Below are 17656 nucleotides of genomic sequence, written 5' to 3' on the forward strand. Positions count from 1 at the left end.
CAGGCACTGGAGCTGTAGTCATGATCATGCAAAATTGTGCCTTGCATGAGTTTCCTTTATAAGTAATGAAAATTTTACATTTGTGTTGCTTTTATAGAAATGAATCTTATAAGTAGTCATCCTTACTGCATATGAATAGCCATACTTACTGGAAACATATATGGAGGGTAATGTCAAAACAGTTTTATCATTTTGAAATGAAAAGGAGAAATAAAACCAGTTACTTGCAGTGAGATTACAGAATAAAGCAGTGAAGTCATTCATAAACAGAATTATCAGGGCATTTGCTTTTGTACTGTGTGACTTTTGGGTGAGCATTCTTAATTACACCAGGGACATTATAATAAATGTAATTTTTTTTTTAAGATTTTTATTTATTTGACAGAGATCACAAGTAGGCAGAGGCAGGCAGAGAGAGAAATGGGGAAGCAGGCTCCCTGCTGAGTAGAGAGCCCAATGCGGGGCTCGATCCCAGGACCCTGGGATCAGGACTTGAGCTGAAGACAGAGGCTTTAACCCACTGAGCCACCCAGGCTCCCCAATAAATGTAATTTTTTGTTATTGTGTAGTGGAAGAGTATTAGTGTTAAAATAGTTAGGAAAATACCTTATATTGTCAGGAAATCTCAAAGAGACCTCATGTAACCAAATTAGAACACAGTTTCATGATGAGAAGATGTCAGATTTATCAGGCAGTAGAGTCCTTTACCTTAGCTAGACTGAAGAATATACTTCTAAGTATTTTCATAATGTAAGAATGGTTGTATTCTCTGGTACAAATTGTACATACAATATTTTAAATGTTAAAATTGGTTGGTTTTGCTCCTAGAGACAATTTAATGTTTGAGACAGAAATTGAAAATAGCTTTAAGTAGTGTGTTGAGCAATAAACAATTTTAAAGTTTACAAAGATCTAATTTTTAGAATCAAATGAGTTCTTGAGGGCTTGGCCTGATGTTTTAGTCAATAATAAAGAATGCTAGTGTTCTATGAATGATTAAAATGGGGTTGGAAGTGGTTTGAGCCAACTTGAATTTTAGGATTTTATTTTTGAAGACTAAACTTTAGAATTTCAACGAGTCAATTTTAGAAACTTATAGAAAGAATAATGAAGTTTATGTTGCCAATCAAATAAAAATTATAGTTAAACCTAATAATAAAGCAGAGTTCTCCCTTATTATGATAGATAAGTACTGATGGCATCAGGTGTTGAGGCTTCAATCTTATTTATTGGCAATTTTACTTAATATGTTTGTCATTAGGAAATTTAAGGGCCTTTTCTTTTGAAGTGCTGAGTATACAGACTGTTTGATCCTGAAGCTTTTAGCTTGTTGCTTTTAGCAAGTTGTCAATACAGAAGAATGTGATCAGTGTCTTTACTTGTCTGGGGAATTTCTTTTTCCTGGCTTCTCATCACTTTTTTGCTTATATAATCCTGTTGTCTTTCAAGTTGCAGTCACTCAGCTCATGCTGGAAATAAATTTGCCCACTTTTGGATAGTTCCTACTTTCTTCCTAGAGAGTCAGAGAAAAAAAGGAGACGGAAGTCTTTTCATTCAATAAATAGAATGTCTTTGGTGTACCAGGATGCTGTGCTAGGAGGTTGAGAAACACTAGTAAACAAATTAAAGCAATCCTTGCCATTGGGAAGTTTAGTTAAGGGAGATGGATGCTAAAATGTAATAAATAAATAATTGTGGTATGTTAGAAGCTGATAATTGGTAGGAAAGGATTCAGGTTAGAGTTTTTAAAAGGTTAGAAGGTTAGTCTTGTTAAATCTTTTGAATGGATGACATTTGAACAAAGCCTTGAGGAGAGTTAGCCTTGTCATTATCTGGTAACAAAGCCTAGCTGTTGTGTGTGAGCAGTGGCATGGAGGTGAGAGTGGTTGGACTGGGGTTGCAGGGGAAGGGGTATAGTTAGTAGATTAAGTCAGAGGTAAGTGGGGCAGGTGTATGAAAGTTTGTGAGGACATGGCCTCTTATGAGCGAATTGGAGGGTTTCAAATAGATGTAGTGTCACTTACATTTTAATTCTGAAAAGATTACCTTGCCTACTTTGGTGAGAGTGGACTGTGCCGAGGAAGCAGAGTTGAGACAAGAAGACTAAGATACTGTGGTAGTCCAAATGAGAGATAATGGTGACTTAGGCTAGGGGGATAGTACTCAAAGTGGTGAGAAGCGCTGAATCTTGGATGTGTTTTGAAGGAAGAGTGAGCAGGATTTTCTGACTCTTCTTGATAAGTGGTAGAAAAGAAAAAGAGGAATCAAGAATGATTCCAGGATTTTTTGATGAGGAACCAGGAGGAAGAATGGAGATGCCATCAACTCAGATGGGAAAGACTGAAGATGGAGCATGTTTGGGTGAGGAGAGTGATTAGTTCTGAGCATGATAAGTCTCAGACTTGAATATCCAACAGATATTCAAATCATTCGATTTGAATATTCAAATCATTCATCTGTTGGATATTCAAATCATTCATCTTAAGATGTTAGGTTTAACATCTTATCTACATAGTGTATTCTTAGACCAGAAATACAAGACCACTTAACATGAGAGTTTCTGCCGTAACTGCTATTTTAACTTTATTTTGCTCTATTTTCTTGTAATAAAAAGACAAATGTGATAAATATTAAATGTGTATATAGCTTAATTCAGTGATGTAGAGGAAAAGTTTGGGAGTAGTTTTCAAATACATTAAGTGTATGATTTTCTTCCTTTCTTCTTCTTCTTCTTTTTTTTTTTTAAATTAAGCCCAGAAGATAGAGCTAGGATCAGTGAGTGGAAGCTTGGAGGAAGCAGATTTCAATAAGGGGTAAAGTATGAAAGACTTAGAATAGGCCCAGAGTGGAATAACTTAATTTGCAATTCTTTGTCCCCCGTGTCTAATCATACTGAAGCAGAAATTGAATGACAGCTTGCCAAGAATATGCCATGGAGATGTTTGTATTGGGAGGGTAGACCATGGAATTTTATGCAAGGATGTTCAGACAATATCTATCATAGTGAGCATTTTTGGATTTTTATATGAAATGGCCTGATTTAGTCAAAAGTGTCTTGTGTTTGAGAATCATGTTTGCCACTTACTTACTAGCAAAATATTCCTGGTCAGTTCATTGAACCTCTCTAAGCTATGATTATCTTTTTTTGAAAATAAAAGCTGCTTGATTTTGAAGTCCCTTTAGATCAGAGAAGAGGGAGAACCATGGGTCCTTCTTGGAAAATAGGGAGCTTAAGCTGAAAATTGAATGATGTAAGGGATTTATCGGGAAAGGGAAGAAAGGTCATTTCAGTTGATTAACTTTTTTTTTTTTTTTAAGATTTATTTATTTATTTGACAGACAGAGATCACAAGTAGGCACAGAGGCAGACAGAGAGAGAGGAGGAAGCAGGCTCCCTGCTGAGCAGAGAGCCCGATTCAGGGCTCCATCCCAGGACCCTGGGATCATGACTTGAGCCGAAAGCAGAGACTTTAACCCACTGAGCCACCCAGGCGCCCCAGTTGATTAACTTTTATAACTCCTTTTCTCCTTCAGTCTATGAATTGCAAACAACTAAAAACTATAAATGAAGGTAAGGAGGGGAGTGCCCAGGATCTGGTGCTATTTGAACACTGCCCTTACCCTTTTGGCATAATTGCAGATGGACATAGTTTTTGAAATCTGTAAGTGACCAGATGATCAGCATTCCCTCAGATGTATTTGTTAAATACTGCCACGTATAATGTTCCATGTTAGGTCTTGAGGAAACTATAAGCGGTTTTACTTTGATAGAAGAAATTCTTCATAATTGTATATACTTAGAAATGATACTAGAAATGTGTTTGGGAATGACACTGAAAATTATTAGGGGAGACTACTTTTAGCTGATGTGATTAAGGAACGCTTTGAGGAGAACACAGCAGTGTTTTTGAGGTGGATCCTGAAGTAGGAATTGAATTTGTAGAAATGGGATACTTCTTTTGATTGAAATACAGTCTTTGAGGAATGTGGAAGTAGGAAATAAGCTTGGAAGGTGAGTTATTACCAGGTCATTTAGAAATAGAAATAGTTAAGTGGAGATGATTGGTTAGAACTGTGCTTGTGGCAACAGTATTTATAAGCAGATTGGAAGAAAGTTGAACGTGAAGCCTGGAGTTGGAAAGTTACTGTAATAAATCAGGTAACAAGAGGCTATTGATGTGGTAAACTAGAAGATAATTTGGTGGCCATCGAGAAAACAGTTGCCAGATGTTCTGTAGACAACTAAAGTAGAATTAGAGATAAAGTAATTAGAGGTTAGAAATACTAATATTAGTATGGATATTAATACTGTTTGACCATAGTATCAGAAGAGTTAGCAATATGGAAATTGTTACTCTGTGTGAGGAAGAGAATGGTTGTAAACATGATTCCAGTATTGAGGATAGTGTCCCAGTAGTCTAGATAAGAATGAAGAAAAGCCCAAGGTTACATGGTGTAGATATAAAAGGAGTTACAGAGAAAAGGCAAAACCGTGGTCTAGAAGCATCAGAGAAAACAAAGGTTATCCTATTTTAAAAGTTTGCTAGTAGAAAATTTCCTGTGGAAAATTTATATATAAAGCTGGCAAAGATAAGATACTTAGCAGAGAAATTTGTTATTAATGAATACAAGTATTAAGAGCTGTAAAATAATATTAATTGTAGATATATTTATTTCTTTAAAAACTCACCTAATGAGTGAATAGGCTGGTGGTTTGGTGTTTTTTGTTTTTGTTTTTTTCAGATTTTTTTTTTTTTAAAGATTTTATTTATTTATCTGACAGACACAGATCACAAGTAGGCAGAGAGGCAGGCAGAGAGAGAGAGAGAGAGAGGAGGAAGCAGGCTCCCTGCTGAGCAGAGAGCCCGATACGGGACTCGATCCCAGGACCCTGAGATCATGACCCGAGCCGAAGGCAGCGGCTTAACCCACTGAGCCACCCAGGCGCCCTGTTTTTTTCAGATTTTACTTTATTAAGAAACCAGTTTGGGGGCACCTTGGTGGCTCAGTTGGTTGTTTCTTCCTTTCGGTTCAGGTCATGATCCCAAAGTCCTAGGATTGAGCCCCGAATCAGGCTCCCTGTTAAATGGCGATCCTGCTTCTTCTCTCTCTCCCTCTGCCTGCTGCTCTCCTTGGTTGTGTGTGCGCGTGCGCGCGCTCTCTCTCTGTCTCTCTCTCTCTCTCTCTATCAGTCAGTCAATCTTGGGGAAAAAAAAAAGGTCACATCACACCAGTTTGGCCAGCCACAATGGTATGAAACTAGAAATCTATTACAAGAAAAAAATTGGGACATTCACAGATATTTGGAGATTAAACAGCATGCTACTCTACAATCATTGAGTGAAAGAAGAAATCAAAAGAGGAAAACAAATCTTGAGACAAATGAAAATGGAAATAGAGCATACCAAAACTCATAAGATGTAGTAAAAGCGCTCTTAGGAGGGAATAGAGATAAATGCCTATGTCAAGAAACAAGAAATATCAGCCTAATTTTATATCTCAGAGAACTAGAAAAAGAACAAATGAAGTTCAAAGTTAGTAGAAGGGAGGACATAAAGATCAGAGTGAAGATAAATGAAATAGAGACTAAAAAGATAATAGAGAAGATCAGTGAAACTAAGAGCTGGTTCTTTGAAAAGAAAAAGAAAATTGACATACCTCTAGTTAGACTCACCAAGAAAAAAAAAGGTTAAGACTCAAAATCAGAGGTGAAAAGGAGTTGTTATAACATATCACAAAAATACAAAGAATCACAAGACAACTGTGAACAGTTATACGCCAAGAAATTGGACAACCTAGAAGAAATGGATAAATTCCTAATAAAAGCCTTCCAGCACACCATCATGAAACCAGATAGTTTTTAGTGAACTCTAAGAGGATAAAGAAGAAATTCTTCAAGAAGAATTAATACTAGTCCTTCTCAAACTTTTCCAAAAAATAGAAGAGGTGGGAATACTTCTAAACTCCTTTTATAAGGTCAGTATTAAACCTGACACCTAAACCAGAGAAAGACACCACAAGGAAAGAAAATCAGAAGGCCAATATTCCTGATGAACACAGTTGCCAAAATCCTCAACAAAACATTAGCAAACTGAATTCAGCTATAAATATGTTAAGATGATCATACACCATGACCATGACGAAGTGGAATTTGTTTCAGGGGATCTAAGGATGATTCAGCATACACAAATCAATGTGGCAACTGACCCCATTAACAAAATGAAGGATAAAAACCTTATGATAATCTCAGTAGATGCCGAAAAAGCATATGGCAGAATTCAGCATCCGTTTATGATAAAAACTCAAAAAAGTATCAGAAGGAACGTATATACCTCGACATAATAAAGGACATACATGACAAAGCTACAAGTAACACAGTCAAAGAAGAAAAGCTGAAAGCTTTTCCTCTGAGATCGGGAACAAGACAAGAATGCTTATTCTTGCCATTTTCAACATGGTATTAGAAATTCTTTTTTTTTAATTAAATTTTTTATTTTTTATAAACATATAACATATTTTTATCCCCCGGGGTACAGGTGTGTGAATCACCAGGTTTACATACTTGACAGCACTCACCATAGCACATACCCTCCCCAATGTCCATAACCCTACCCCCCTTCCCCCAACCCCTTTTCCTCCAGCAACCCTCAGTTTGTTTTGTGAGATTAAGAGTCACTTATGCTTTGTTTCCCTCCCAATCCTATCTTGTTTCATTTATTCTTCTACCCGCTTAACCCCCCCCTGTAGCATCTCCACTTCCTCATATCAGGGAGATCATATAATAGTTGTCTTTCTCCGCTTATTTTGCTAAGCATGATACCCTCTAGTTCCACCCATGTCATCGCAAATGGCAAGATTTCATTTCTTTTGATGGCTGCATAGTATTCCATTGTGTAATGGTATTAGAAATTCTAGCCAGAACAGTTATGTAAGAAAAAGAAATAAAAAGCATCCAAATTAAATTATAAAGGAAGAAGTAAAACTGTCACTATTTATGGAAGACCAAGTATTACATACAGAAGATCCTGAAGACTACCAAAAAACTGTTAAGTAATAAACAAATACAATAAAATTGGAGGATACAAAATCAGTATACAAAATATGTTGCATTTCTATATGCTGATAAACAATCAGAAGGGGAAGTTAATTCCATTTATTGTATCAAAAAGAATAAAATGCCTTGGAATAAATTTAACCAAGCAGATGAAACATGTGTGCAATGAAAACTTAAGATATTGATGAAGGAAATTGAAGAAGAAACAAATGGAAAAATATTTTGTGTTCATTGATTGAAAGAATTAATATTGTTAAAGTGTCCATACTACTTAAAGTGTTAAACAGATTCAGCATTTTCAGTGTAATCCCTATCAAAATGTCAGTGGCATTTTTCACAGAACTGGAACAAATAATTCCAAAATTCAAAAGACCCTGAATAGCCAAAGCAATCTTAAGAGAGAGAGGCATCATGCTTTCTGATTTTATACTACATTACAAAGCTGTAAGAATCAAAACAGTATGTATTAGCATAATGTCAGACATGCAGATCCATGGAACAGAAAAGAACCCAGAAATGTTCCCAGACATATGTATTCAATTGATTTACAACAAAGGAGCTAAGAATATACAATGGAAACAACAATCATTTCAATAAGTGGTTTTGGGAAAACTGGACAATCACATGCAAAGCAATGAAACTAGACCACTATCTTATGACATACACAAAAGTCAACTCAAGATGGAGTAAAGACTTTTTTTTTTTAAAGATTTTATTTATTTATTTGACAGAGATCACAAGTAGTCAAAGAGGCAGACAAAGTGGGGGAGGCGGGGAAGCAGGCTTCCTGCTGAGCAGAGAACCCGCTGCAGGGCTCCATCCCAGGATCCTGGGATCATGACTTGAGCAGAAGGCAGAGGCTTAACCCACTGAGCCACCCAGGTGCCGCCTGGATTAAAGACTTTAATGTAAGATCTGAAACCATGGGGCTCCCGGGTGGCTCAGTTGTTAGGTGTCTGCCTTGGGCTCAGGTTGTGATGCCAGGGTCCTGAGATTTAGTCCTGCATTGGGCTCCCTGCTCAGGGGGGACCTCCTTCTCCCTATCCCACCCCCCAGTTTACGTTCCCTCTCTCGTTTCTCTGTCAAATAAATAAAACCTTAAAAAAAAAAATATCTGAAACCATAAAAGTAGAAGAAAACAGGGATTAAGCTCCTTGGCATGGGTCTTGGTCATAATTTTTTTAGATTTGGCACCAAAAGCAAAGGCAACACAAGCAAAAATAAACAGGACTACATTAAACTATAAAGCTTCTGCGCAGCAAAGGGGACCATCAACAAAATGAAAAGGCAACCTACGGAATAGAAAATATTTGCAAATCACATATCTGATAAAGAGTAAATAGCCAAAATGTATGGAGAACTCATACAACACAATAGCAAATAAGCAATTCAGTTTAAAAAATGGGCAGAACTGAACATTTTCCAAAGAAGACATAAAATAGCCAACAGGTACATGAAAAGGTACTCAACATTACTGTTTGTTAGGAAAATACAAATTAGAACCACAATAAAATATCAGCTCATACCTGTCAGAATGACTGTTCCCCCCAAAATAAGAAGGTAACAAGTGTTACATATGGTTGTAGAGAAGTGGAAGCCCTTAGACACTTTTGGTAGGAATGTAAATTTGTATAGCCACTGTGGAAACCTGTGTGGAGTTTCCTTGAAAATCCAAAATAGAACTACCATATAATTCAGTAATTCTGCTTTCTTAATGGTTATTCAAAGGAGAACACTAACTCTGAAAGATTTCTGCCCTCCCATGTTCATTGCAGCATTATTTACCATAGCCAAGACATGGAGGCAACCTAAGGTCCATTAGTGGATGAATGATAAAGAAAATGTGATATATATTTATATACACATGATGTAATATTCAGCCATAAAAAAGAAAGCAAGCTTGTCATCTGTGACAACATGGGTGGACCTTGAGGCATTATTCTAAGTGGAACAGGAGAAAGAAAGACAAATATCATACGATCTTACTTTTGTATGTGAATTCTACAATAAACCAGGCCAAAAAAACCAAAAACAATGAAGCAAAAACCAAACTCATAGACACAGAGAACAGATTGGTGGTTATTAGAGTCCAGAGGGTAGATTGGGGCAAATGTGTGAAGGGGGTCAAAGGTACAAACTTGGAAGTTATAAAATAAGTTATAGGGATGTGATACACAGCATAATGACTGTAGTTAATGACATGTTATATACTGGAAATTCTCATCACAAGAAAAAAATTTGTAACTGTATTATGGTGATAGGTATTAACTGGACTTATGATCATTTTGTAATATATATAAATACTGAATCGTGCTGCTATAACTAATGTTACATGTCAATTATCAATTAAAAGAATATAAATGTAGTAATGTATAAGACAGATTTTTTTGGTGTATTAATGGGTTTTTTTGTTTGCTTTGTCTTTTGAATGTATCTTTTACATTCTTTTTTTTATTTATTTAGATACACAGAAGTAAAAACAAGTGGAAATTTCATCTCAAGGATGGCATTATGAATCTTAATGGAAGAGATTATATATTTTCCAAAGCCATTGGAGATGCAGAATGGTGAAGAGTTGGTTCTTTTCTTTTATAAATAAAACAAAGAAACTTAAAAAAAATTAAAGTGGACAGTTTGAAACTTGGGACATACACCAACCAAAACTTAACTTCTGCATGTCAGAAAAGTGCAGTAGAATCAAAGCTACTGGAACAAAGAGACCTTGACAACATAGACACTACTAACTGGCAAGCCATGGAACTGTAGCACCTGGGGTTGTTGGGGTGGGGGAGGTTGGGGTTTTGGAAAACCATAACTGTTGATTTTAAATACAGGTACCTGCCACCAGTAATTAGCATGTAAAGCTTTGTCTATATTCCTTCCTTCAACTTGGGTTCAATCAGAAGAAACTTGGAACGAACTGAAGAAAATTCCCTTTTGATAGATTGAACTGAAACTGCGTATCGTATGTGGTTATATTTGGTAAAAATTGCGTGTGATCTTTTTACAAAAGGGTAAGAATTATGGTGTTGAATTTTATCACTTGTATAAGGAAACAACTTAGAACTCTCATTATAGGTCTTAAATATTTTTACTAGCTATTCTCCCTCAGTAATATATACCTCTTCTTCCCTGCTTTATGAAACATCTCTTTAAGAGTTAAAGGAAGTAATCAGTAATCACAGTTTGGAGACAAAATTTGACCCAGGAATGGTTATTTATTTTAATTAGGTTTTGTACTCATTAAATATAACTTAATTTAAAGACTTGGGCCTCATTGAGTTAAACAGAATTAAAATGACAACTTTGGTTTCCTTACCAAAAATGCTTGTTTCTTTTAGTCCCATTCCTTATGAAGAAACCCCAGGATGGCTCCTCAGGAATACAGTTTTATTTCACAGAGGTACCATCTAGCTGAAATTACATACATAAGAATAGATACAGATTTTTTCCTGTTGGGCTGAAGTATATGCTTATATATGTGTTTAATCTTTAAGCTAAACAGACATTCAGATAACATTCTGTGCATTGACTGAAGCAGTGGGTAGTGAGGACCTGGATTTTTTTTAAAACAGTTTAGTAATTATAAAAGTTTCTTGTGTTTACTAGTGAAGAATTTAAAAACTATTCTAATTGAACAAATTTTTTTAATTGCAACTTGGTAATTTGAGGGAGAAATTTTGGGGTTAAAGGGGGTGGGCCACTAAGTACATATTTACCTCTCTTTCATTTGGTGGCCCTTCCAGGCCATTGGTAATGTAGGCATGGGCTCCAGTTTGCACATCGAGAAGAAAGCATAGAAATTTGACTTGTATATTAAGAATAATACAAATGTAATATGTATATTAAGAATGCACAGCTCTGTATTCTGTAAGAGCCTCTAAAGAACAATATGGCAGTGCTGTGTTCTGTATGAACTAGTTGCCTGGGAGAACTGTAGGAACACTTCATCTGTGTTTTCTTATAACTGATTCTTTTTCATGGTCTATCTTGACAAAATTAACGTGTGTTTAAGATACTTGTACATTGCTTTTTTTTTTTTTAAAGTCTTCCATTTTTGTCTTCCTTTTATTTGCCTTTGGTGTTTCCAGAAATAACAGAAACACTTTACATTGCAAAGAAAAACTGTGAGCTGTTATATGTTGTTGTTTTTTTTTAACAGAAATCTTTAAACTTCTTAAAAAGGCTAATTTTTTTTTTTTTCCCTACTTCCCACCCCACATAGCAACTTGGTCCCTTTAACTTATGTTCTGAACTTTGGTGTAAATGATGGTTTCTAGCATGCTAGTAGTTAGGTTTTATTTAGATACCATTAACTGGTGTAATACGGTTTTATTTTTTACTATATTAATTTAGTTTTTTTGGAGGGGAGGTTTGTTTGTTTACCCCACTACTCAAAGCACACACAGGTTTTTTGTTTGTTTTTGTTAATGAATCTGGGAGAAGAGAAGGGAGGGAGTGAAATCACAGAAGTCCTGTTTTTCAGTTGTCCTTCAGTTAGTTGCTAATAGATTTGTATTTACCCAATGAAGAAGTCAACCACCTGAACTACCTATAAAAGTTTAGCAGTGCTGCAATGTTGATTGAAACCCTTTGGCTTGTTGTAGTTCTTCTGCTACTGAACCTTGAATTACTATATGATACACAGCTCATGTTTTGGGCCTTCTATGTAGACAAACATTTGTATTCATAGTAGAATTGTATACAGGCCTGTTTTTATAACGTTATTTTCAAACATGAACAACCACTGCTTTCAGAGTGACTCACTAGGGTTATTTTGAAGCAGGAAATAATCATTTGTATTTGCACCTGTGTATTGCATATTAATTATGGCATACTTGGCAAATGCTTTTCTTTTACCTGTGAAAATTCTGAAAACCGGTCCAAACAACACTGCATACCAAATTGTGCTCTTAATATATTACTGCATCGTGTTCCTTTTTAATCAGATAGAATGTTTTGGTTTTATTATAGTGGCTTGCTATAAGAATGCCACTTGCTTATCTTTTACTGTACTTGAATTCTTAATCATGCTTTTACATTGTATTTAACAAATCATTTCATTAGGTTCTATAAAATGTCATTCCTTTGAAAAAGGCAAGGATTCCCACTTTCAGAATTTTAAAATAAAAATAACATGTTTATTCAAAGAGGGAAAATAGTTCAGACTTGGTATTATGAAAATAAGTAAAGGTTTCAGAAGAGAATTTGTTGAGATTTGCACAGATGGTGATGGCACCTTTTACTACAAAAAAAAAAAAAGATTAATGTTAACAGTGCTAAGGAAAATTTACACAAAATTACTAGGTAAAGTGTGGAAATGTGTGCCTTTCAGTATATGTACTCTTTTTTGGTGGTCGTTTGGATAATCAGACCATTTGAATTGCCTGAGAGCACATTTAATTTCTGTGGAGAGCCACATTTGGCTACAACAACTTTAATGTGCAATTAGTTCCTAGAGTAAAATGTCTGTTATATGAGGGGGATCTTTATATTGGGCTTTTATATTTTTTAAATGTTCACATTTCTTTCTGTTAATTAAATGTCATCATATCACATATTGTTGCCTCTCTTAAAATCAAAGCCACCTTGATGTTATTCTTAGGAATATATCAGGATCTGTGTGGTGTGTATAGTGATTAAAATATGTTCTTGAAGAGCATATTCTAATAGATTTTGGTTTTAGCAAGAACATAAAAATATAATAGCTTTTGTATAAAGATTTTCTTTTGCTATATTGAAAATCAAAGATTTGGTTTTCTTTTTTTCTGGCTTTTATGGAGGAATAGAAAAGGGTTGTCTCCCTCTAAGTAATTTTTGGTTACCTTATAGCAATAATGTCAGCATTCTTTTCAAAAGGTAAATATGCCTTGTACAGGAAAACACATAATTTCCTCTTGGGAGTTCCCTTTATAACTTAGCATTTTCTTCCACTTGAGAAAATTCCTATATTTTCAGATTACTTCATCTTGAACTTTTTGAACTTTTGTGCAATGGAATATTTTATTGATCCATCTTTGTACATTTTCATTTGATTTCATGTCTGTTTGCCATCTATCTGTCTGAGTCAGCTATTTCAGATTTTGAATTCATTGGTTAAAACATAGTTGCTTAAATAGTTCCTCATGAGTTTATATTAAATAGTTTTGCATTTTAATCTATTATGCTATGGAAATTATTCTGAAGTTTATAATTCCCTTTTTAAACCTGCCTTAGCCTATCTTTTGTCATTTTTTATGATTTAAGGAAGAACATACCGAACTTAATATTTGTGATTATTTTGAGGAACAAGAGAAATGTTTTTCTTCTCTTAAGGGAAGAACTGCTTTGAATTAGTAACTACTATTTTAGTCAAGTTTCCTTAAATCGGTCCAGTATGTGTCAGGGCTACAATTTTGGGGGAGGGGCTAATCCTTTCGCTGTTCTGAGCTACTATTGTCAACTGCTGTTGTACATACTGTTATGTGTAAGGGCGTAAATATATTTATTATGTTTGTAAAATTCATTCTGTACAATTGCAGATCAAGGTTGCTCTTCTGTGATATACAGGATATTATGTTTTAAAGACCATCTTGGAATACAATTAGAGAACTTAGTATTTTGATGTACTAAGACCTATTTTAAGTTTAATATTTTACCTTTGCAAAAACTTTAATTAAAGATGTTATTTAAAAAAGTAATGTTGCTTGCTTTGCTTACTAGTGTATAAGACTGTTATATAGATAACTAATAAAACTATACAGTTTAGAAAGGAAATTGCTTTTACATTGTTAAGTTCCACTTCACAAAAGAAAAGGGTATCATTAAATCCTCTACCTGCAAAATAAATAGGGTGAGATGTAAATCTAAATATTAAACTGTTACAAGTTCTTAGTAGCTTTTAAGAAGAATTAGTTGTATTTTCCAGGCACACAGGATTTTAAATTGGGCTAAGTTCACACCAAAAAAATGTAACTAAAAATTGATATAATTAACATATTGTAATAAAGGAATAATTCTACTCCAAAGTATAGGATACTTAGAATAAAATTATTTGAGGGCATATTTTAATTACTGTTTGGCTAAATCTTTAACTTAGTTCAGAGTCTGTAAATAATTGCATAAGAGGAGAACTGGATTATTGAGGTTTTTATTACATATATATTTTATTTTAGAAGGTGTTATTTTAGAAGGTGTTAATTAGGTATTTTAATTTTATAGTTAATTCAAATGAATTATTAAGGAGGGTTTTTTTGTAATTTTTTTATCCTGTTACTACTTTACCTAGGAAATAAAATTTTAACCATTAAAACAATCATAATAAAGACATTTATTGCCAGCAAATCTTGTATTTTTGCACTTTAAGCTCCTATGTTGATGATTTTAACCATTTTGGCCTCAGTTTCTTCCTCTGTAAAATGATGACTGTGGTTTTGAGTATAAAGCATGTAAAGCTCTTAGAATCGTGCTTGGTACCAGCAAGCACCCAGATGTCACAAATTACAAATTTTGTAATTATTTGCATAATTTGAAATGATTAGTGGAGCTGCAAAAAGTTTTTGTTTTTTTTTCCTAATGGTGAAAAATAGCAGAAGAAAATGTGATCTGATGAAGTTGAGGCAGTGGAAGATTTGGTTCCAGCTAAACGAATCAAACCTGGTACTGAGATAGTGAAGCACAGTGGCTGGAGCAGTGCCTGAGGGAAGAAAGGCGAATGACAGGCATGGGAGAGGGTAATGAAAAACGGTTAGAAGGCTTTAAACTCTTCTCCCCCCCCCCACCAAAGTAAACATATTCTAAAGTAGAGGTCTAAAATAGGTCGAATTTTCCCAAAGCTAAAATTAGTAGAATGGGAGCATTTTTAAAAATTACACATTTTCCTAAATGTCAGTGGATTCTTGCCAATTCATTTATGGAGAAAAACATTGATACTAAAATACTATTACGGAAAGATTCTGAAACTTCGATTACCTCACCTTGAGTCTGACCTGAATCCCTCTCCTAGTGATTGTTGGCTTTTGTGTAAACCTTCCTACTCCTCAGTCAAGGAAGAGGCAGATCTAAGTAGTTGCTTACTTTTGTTTTGAAATAGTTTTCTTGGTCTGAGAAGAAATTGAGCACAGAGCATATATTAAGTCTCACTCAACTCAACTCTATGGTGATCTCCCATGGTCCAGGAATTGTGACCAGTACTTTTGGAGAACTCCGAGATGAGTAAGATAGTTGCCACCTTTTCAAAAAAGTGAGGTTGAATTGTGTGGGTTCTAATTCCAGTGTAGATTGGATTAGTAATGGTGTGAACTTGGTTGTGTTGCCAAACTTGACTACCTCAGGGCTGTTGTGAAGATGGCATGATGCATACGTTTCCTTTGATGCAGTCCTTGGCACATAGTAACTGCTCAATAATGGTGTTAATATACCCATATATTTTAGCAAGGAATAATGGTCCCGGAGAAGATCTTAGTTTGGCTAGGTTACTTATGTGTGTTCTCCTTACCTTCCTACCTTCACAGACACAGGCTAACAGCCTATGATGATGCCTCTGCAACGGACGGATTCAGAAGACAATAGTAGTGATTATATTGGGCACCGAGTTTGTCAATAGAAATAATTCTAGAAACTTATAGTTGTGACCTTCACATTGAAATTGAATTTTGCCTTCTTGAATCAAGAACATTCTGAGTCTTCACTTACCTTCAAACTTCACCTTTCTTTTTTTTTTTTTTTTTAAGATTTATTTATTTATTTGACAGAGAGAGATCACAAGTAGGCAGAGAGGCAGGAAGAGAGAGAGGAGGAAGCAGGCTCCCCGCTGAGCAGAGAGCCCGATGTGGGACTCGATCCCAGGACCCTGAGATCATGACCTGAGCCGAAGGCAGAGGCTTAACCCACTGAGCCAGCCAGGCGCCCAAACTTCACCTTTCTGAAGGTTATGGAATTGAAATGATACCAGTTGCTTCCTGAGCACTTCCAGAATAGCCCTCTTTGTCAAACACAATGTTACAGAAACTGTTCATTCCTGTTTCTATTTCCCTATCCAAACCTTGTTTATCAGTAACTACTGTTTTCCCACTCACTGTGATTTGAAGTTTAGTGTCATCTGAACCTGTTCCTTCCCTAGTCTTAACCAATCTTAGTAAATAGCTACACTGTCCACTCAAAACAAAACCCAGGAGTCAACCCTGAAGCCCTTTCTCCCCCTCATTTTACCTCATCTAATCTATCAGCAAGTTTTGCTGGGCCTACTGTCAATATAAACATTGACACCACTAGTAGCTAGTCTAAGTCACCCCGAAATCAGACTGCCATCAACCAGTCTGACAAAGCTGCTTTGTTGTACTTGATCTTTCATATGAAGGGAGAAACAAAGTGAGTCAGGCTCCCTCAACTGGATCTCAAATGTGTCCATTGGAGGAGGGCCCCACCATGGCCCGTTACTCTCTTGCTGACCTGACTCAAGTAGCTACGTCTCACTAAAGCCCATTAGTCCATGTGGAATTGATTCAAAGTCCTGATGCACAAGTGGCAACCACATAGGGACCCATCTGACAGCACAAACATACAAAACTCAATTCCTAAATATGGCATTTACACCTGATTTTGCCCTTTGCCCACAACACTCTCCCTAAATTTTTTTTTTTTAAGATTTTATTTATTTATGCACACAGCACAAGAAATGATTCACCTAAGCCAGAACACAGAGATGATAGAGAATTTAAGAGTGTCCAAACCAATCCGAAAGGCACTCCCAATGCAGAAATTTGGGAAGAGGAGGAGTTAACAGGACTGGCTACATAATCTACACAACCTAATGCAAAATGACAACGTGGGGCCCATTGTTCATACCTTCCTAAGAATTTCAAGGTGGTGACAGCAGAGCATTAAACCAAAAGTGGGGCCTTGTGTGACTGCACATGTCACACATTTTTGAAGCCATCCCGGAGAATCAGTAGGGTGAATGAGGAATTAAGGCCCGGTAAACTAGGAAGAAAGGGGAGAATCTATCAATAAGACAGTATTTTCATGGGGATTGGGTTCCGGGTGCTTCAGCTATCCTACTTCTCTGGCCACGGTTATTGATTGAGGGCTGGGAGTATGACCCAAGATGTCATTCCGTGAACTTCACGGCTCTTGCTTGAAATGCTCAAACAAAATATTTCTTTCTCTTAGCAGAGTTATATGAGGAAGCACATAGCTCTGTTGCACCAGCAGCTATCTCATGACCTTGAGGAGAACCAAGCTTAACAGACATATGAAATAGAGAGGCAGAGCAGAAGATGGAAAGAAACAGGGTCCTTAGTTACACAGCTAAGTAGTTAATCCATTCTATTTCTAGTTATCATAGATTCTGATTTTATATTTTTCTGTTTGTCATTCTTTCTCTTTATTTCTATCCATCTTACCCCCTGCCCACTCTGCCCTTGCCTTCCTATATAGTTGTATACAATTAAGCATTTTCCCTGCTGATTTGCTGGCTTGGTTTAGGCCTAGGTGATGAAACTGTCTTTACTCTCTTGCTTCCCTAGAGTTGCAGGGGCCTGTAAGCATAGCCCTAGACACATAGTGGAAAATTCTACAGGGTGGAATATCTCAAGTTGAGTGCCAGCTATAACTACACTCTCT

The 17656-nt window shown here is 35.9% G+C and overlaps 1 protein-coding gene across 1 annotated transcript in view; it reads left to right on the plus strand.

Annotated features, from left to right (window-relative positions):
• The window catches only part of GTF2A1 (general transcription factor IIA subunit 1), a 44499-nt gene extending 30765 nt beyond the window's left edge, over positions 1-13734 (plus strand). The window contains exon 9 of the mRNA XM_059182624.1: positions 9518-13734. Within this exon, the coding sequence (XP_059038607.1) occupies positions 9518-9625 (108 nt within the window). The 3' untranslated portion in view covers positions 9626-13734. The remainder of the gene's footprint in view (positions 1-9517) is intronic.
• Positions 13735-17656: the final 3922 nt, after the last annotated feature.

Source organism: Mustela lutreola, chromosome 7, assembly GCF_030435805.1.
Source record: "Mustela lutreola isolate mMusLut2 chromosome 7, mMusLut2.pri, whole genome shotgun sequence".
NCBI lineage: Eukaryota > Metazoa > Chordata > Mammalia > Carnivora > Mustelidae > Mustela > Mustela lutreola.